At 41.8% G+C, this 5,344-nt stretch overlaps 1 protein-coding gene across 1 annotated transcript; it reads right to left on the bottom strand.

Annotated features, from left to right (window-relative positions):
- LOC112141775 (interphotoreceptor matrix proteoglycan 1) lies at window positions 1-4,530 on the bottom strand (the record flags this gene model as incomplete). The annotated part of the gene is given in 3 exon segments (XM_024264943.1): window positions 1-20; window positions 1,117-1,724; window positions 1,899-4,530. Coding segments are annotated over 3 exon segments (3,260 nt in total), but the record flags the coding sequence as incomplete, so codon positions are not given.
- Window positions 4,531-5,344: the final 814 nt, after the last annotated feature.

Below are 5,344 nucleotides of genomic sequence, written 5' to 3'. Positions count from 1 at the left end.
GCCTGCAGGTACGGCAGCAGCTGCGGAGGGAAGCAGAGAGTTCGGCTGAGGGTCTTAGATTTCTCGAGGAAGTAAAGAAAAGTGACAGTTAATTCAACATCATTAACCGTATGATAAATGTGTTTTATTCATGAGTCTGTATGACTCATTCTTTTAAGAACTGTGAAAGAAATGAATATTTTTACTGACATTCCACGATTTAAAACTGGAAAAACAGCATTAAACAGTTAAAATGACAGCAGAAACTCCAGCATTTACATGTCTTTTTTTCTCACTGGCAGATTCAACACTTTAAAGGGTAACCAAACAAGAAAGTTGGAGGCTATCGCCAGGTTCACACTGGACGAAGGGCTGCAGAGTGTCCACTCTCTCCTGCAATTCTCCTTTTTTTCCGTGACAGGCGACAGCCCCACCCCCGCTCCAGAGTCGGCCCACTACGTTGATCTCTGTGTCTGGGTTGTGATTGTTTGTTTATTTTTATCTCTACAGTCTGTTTAGATACAAAAACCTGATCGCATTTGTCAATTGCTGTGTTTTATTGTGAAAAATTGGTTATATTTTGAAAGTAAAGCAGATTTTCTCATGTAACTTGATGTAACTTCCTGCTCGCGGCACGCGCACAAAATAGACCAGATGCAGAAACAACCTCCGCCACTCTCGGCGTCAGCATGGCAGAGTGAGCTCCGCCTCAGACCTCAGAGCATGATGACATGAAACTTCTGGGACTTGTTAGTTAGTAACCAGTTGACCAATCACAACATTCAACTGTATTACCTCGTTTTAACCTGTAGGGGGCAGCACACCGACAGTTTTAAACCATAATTTCAGTATTTAAACAAGTTTATTTTGAATTGTGATAAATTTGGCAAGACCAACAGACAGCACTTTTAAAGTTCCATTTATAGATATAGACAGCCAAAAAATGTTGATTTACTGTTTGGTTACCCTTTAAACATGACTTGTATTTTTTTTTAATAGAAAAAAAAAAGTTTCATTTTCACTCGAACGAACTGTTTTGCATAAAACTTTGAGAAGTTGGAACATTGCCTCTACTGTGCTTCTGTGTTACTACATTACGCCCAACTTTAAACATAAATGAAGCTTAACAGTACTCACTACATCCAGGAAAGTGGTTTCCAGGGATTTATACTCGGACGACGTCTTATTGAACAGGTCTTCAGAGAAGTCCAGGTTTGTTACACGCAGGCTGAAGAACACCACAAGTTCCCGACCGTGGCTGGCGGAGGTCATTGAGGGTGTGGTAATATACCTCACAGGAGGTGGGGATGTGCTGTGTTCCTCCCCTGAGAGTGTGAAACCACTCCCCGTGTCCCACAGCTCACTTGCGTCCAAACCTGGCTGGCTTCTGTGGTCCAGGTCCTCAGGAAGAGGCCAAACGGGTTCGTCGACCACGGTTTGTTCTCTCCTCGCCTCTTCAAAGGTTTCACTGACAGTGGTGATAAGTGGCTCATTCTGCTCCAGCTCAACCTTTAGCTCAGTTTCATCCCCTTCTATTAACTCGACTGTAGTCTGGATCGTGGGTGCCTCTGCTACCTCAAAGAGTCCGGGGTCCACAGTTGGCCCTGAGGCCTGCCCTTTGGATGCACCGGCATCCACTGGGAGGTGGGTTTCTGGAGCTCTTGAAGCTGCCAGACTGATGTCTTCATCTGTTTTTATCTCTTTTGCTAATCCTCCCATGTCCTTTTCAACTGAAACTGTTCTCTCTTTGAAATTTCAAAACAAAAGACAGAATTGAATTAAAGGTCATTCAAATAATCTATTGTGTACAGTCTTAGCCAAATAATGGAAATATTAAATTATTTCACATTTGAATATTTTTGGAGCTGTATTTTACCAACATAGAAGTCATGGTCAGGAGGCATCGAATTATCTCTTACCTGTGCTAGTAGTTGCTTCAAAGTGGTCACTCTTGGTTGTTTTAGTTGTTGTAAAGGCACTGCGGTCACTCTCCACCTGGACTCTGCCGCCATCCTCCTCTTCCTCGGTGTAAACGATTGGATACTCAAATTCCATTTCTTTCTCAGAAAATGGGTCTTGCACTATGATGGGCATGTTATCCTCCTCCTTTGCAGGATGTGTGAGTGGATCTCTGATAACCTGAACAGAATCTCTGCCCATGAGAGGATCCTCCAAGTTATCTGAGGTGTGAAGGATTTTGACTGATTCTGCAGGTGGCTCAATGATGTCCTGTTCAGGTTCTGGTCCAACAATCCTAGCGTTGCCATCATCTGGGAGTGTTTTTGAAGCATCAGATCCTTCCAAGACTTCAACTACCAGATCTTCTTTGGATTCTGCTTCAGGCTCCACGGGTAGTGTTGGTATGATTTCAGCTCCGTCTTTGTCTGGATCAGATTCTGGTTCTGGCTTTTGACTCTCTGATGCTGGAACTGGTGGCTCTAAAAGTTCCACAAGCTCTTCGTCTGGTACCCTTGATACGTCTTTCTCTGGTGCGAGATCCCCAGGTGTTTCCCCCTGTGGAGGTTGAGTTCCAGGCACCTCTGGTTCTTCTAATTCCTTCTTAGGTCCTGGTGTTGGAACAAATATAAACTCCTCCTCTTCTTCTCCTGTTCCAGGAATTCCTTCTTGTTTTACCTCACTTTCATTCATTTCCTGTTCTAGCTTAGACTCTGGTTTGGATTCTACATCTGTTACTGTTTCAGAAACTTTCTCCACTGGGACTGGAACTGTGAAACCATCTTCTTCTTCTGCTGGTGGAGATGCCTCCTTGATTACTTTGGTGCCATATTCATAAATCTCTGGCACAGGTTCTTCCACCTCATCTGTCAACCCACCTAGTTCTGATCCCATCACTGCTGATCCCGGTCCAGTTTCCTCTAAATCCTCAGGTACTGTTTCTTCAGGCACTGTGTGTTCAGGAATGTCAAGTATTGTTTCCTCAGGAACTTTAGAAGGTGTTTCCTTGGAAACCTCAGGAGATAAATCTTTAGAAACCTCTGGTAGCATTTCATCAGGAACTTCCGGTGGGTTCTCCTCAGAAATGCCAGGTGCTGTTTCTTCAGATTCTTCAAGATCCACTTTATGAGAGACTTCAGGCACTTCAGGTGGCAACACTTCTAAATCTTTATCTGCATAGGTTTCAGGTGCTGGACCCTCGGGAATGTGTCCATCTTTAACTCTGAAATCTCCTGGTTCTTGTTTTGAGCTCTCCGCAACATCTTTAGCAGGATCAGAATCTGGAATTGTTAACTCTACAACACTCTCTTTAACTGTCTCTTCTTTATCTGCTGTTAATTCAACAGTTCCTTCCTCTTCTGCACCTTTTACAAAATCTTCATGTAAAGTATCATCTGGTGTTGTCTTTGTATCCATTTTTTCTTCCTCAAAATCCCCAACTCGTTCTGAAATATCTTGTCCCAAGATTTCCTGAACTCCTTTGTCTGTTTCTAAAACTGCAGTAGATTCTTCCTCAGACTCTAAAACAATTTCTCTATCTGGTACTAAAAGTTCAGTTATTTCACTTTCTTCCTCCTTCATACCAGATATTTCAGATAAATGTTTGTCTGTTTCTGAAGTTTCCTTTATGTCTTTCTCAGCTTCTGAAAATGTCTCCTCTTTGTCTAACTCTGAAACTCCAGTTACATTAACTGGTTGTAAAACTTCCTCTATGTCTTTACTTGGTCCTAAGACTCCAACTATTCCCTCATTCGGCTCACTGCTCTTAACTTCAGGTTGTGGAGCTTGAACACCTTCCTCCACTGACTCAAGAACTTCAGTTTGATCAAGTTTTGGCTGTAAAGATTCAAACCTTTCATCTTCAACCTTCTCTTCTGGTTCAAGTTCCGCTTTGGTTTCTAAATCTGTAAAATCCTTTGAATCAATTTCTAAGACATCACCAGGTTTATATGGCTCTGGAACTTCTAAATCTATCTTCTCTCCATTTGGAAGAAAGTTAATGTCTTCATCCTCTTTAAGGGTTGCAATTGGCGCTGTGGGTGTCGTGAATAGGGCATCTAATGGGGTGTGTAGAGGTGTAGTTGTGATGGGTGAAACTGTAGTGGCAAACTGATCAATATCCAAACCAAGACTTCCTCCTTCTTCATCGGGAGGATGGAGGTCTTCCTCTGATATCAGGTTAGGAGACAGAGTGACAATTGAAGCATCTGTCAGCAATTCGGGAATCGCAGGAGGGGTTGGTATGTAGTCACGTACAAGTTCACCAGTTTCATTGTGATGAATGGTTTCAATCTCATGCGTAATGATGAGCAATTCTTCTTCCTCTCGTTCTTGACCCGATGGCTTTGGATCACCAACAGAAATTACCCCCGGCTCATCCTCGGCGTCGATGGAAGGAGGGCGGAGATTGCTGCTCGCTGTCGGCCAGCCGCTTTGACTTGCTGTCTCTTCGTCCACAACAGCGGCGGAATCCAGCAAAGTCACTAAGTCATTTCCCTTCTCCTTGGCGGTAAGTGGAACCAGCAACTGAGGCTTTTCTGTCTGTGGCTCGTCAATCACAACTTCAAACTCATTATGGGAATCAGGCTCGCCAGACTGGGAACAGATTAAGACCAAAAAAAGGATGGTTATACTTCATAGCAATTGGTCATCGCATCAATCATATTGCGTCTCTACAGTAATCATGTGGTCTTACTGAAGCTGTCCGGTTTCACTTGTTACTGTCCCCGATAACTGCGGTGAACTTCAGAGAGGCTTTCATGCTTTTCAAACCTAATGACGCGATTTCATTGGTATTTTATTTTATATGGATCTTTGAAATTCTACTTTTTTATATATGACGTTTGCTGTTTTTCCTCTTATGCAAAATCTGATGAGTCTTACATCCATATAACTAAGTTTGTGGTTAATTAATAGTGCAGACAAAACAAGGTAAGTGGTCTCCATTATTTATTTTTCTTTTTCTTGTATTTTATAATCCTCGAAATACCAAATCACTACATTTTTAAAAAAAGTAATTAGAAATCATCTGCCACCTGCTCCACATCTTCATCAAATGCAGCTGAAGATATAGTTGAATTAGAAAGTAAATAGAGTGGGGGAGAGAAATATTTAGTCTGCCATCAATTGTTCAAGTTCTCCCACTTAAAAAGATGAGAGAGGTCTGTAATTTTCATCAACTATGAGAGACAAAATTTGAAGAAAAATCCAGAAAATTGCATTTTGTGATTTAAAAACAAATTAAGGTGTAAAATAAGTATTTGGTCACCTACATACAAGCAAGATGTCTGGTGCTTATAGACCTGTAGCTTCTTTTGTAAGAAAATTATCTGTCCTCCACTCATTACATGTATTAATAACACCAGTTGGAACTCATAATTTATTTAAAATACACCTGTCCACAACCTGA

This window comes from Oryzias melastigma, unplaced genomic scaffold, assembly GCF_002922805.2.
Source record: "Oryzias melastigma strain HK-1 unplaced genomic scaffold, ASM292280v2 sc00913, whole genome shotgun sequence".
Classification (NCBI taxonomy): Eukaryota; Metazoa; Chordata; class Actinopteri; order Beloniformes; family Adrianichthyidae; genus Oryzias; species Oryzias melastigma.
The sequence above is the reverse complement of the archived record's forward strand: the minus strand, read 5'-3'. Positions and strand labels throughout refer to the sequence as shown.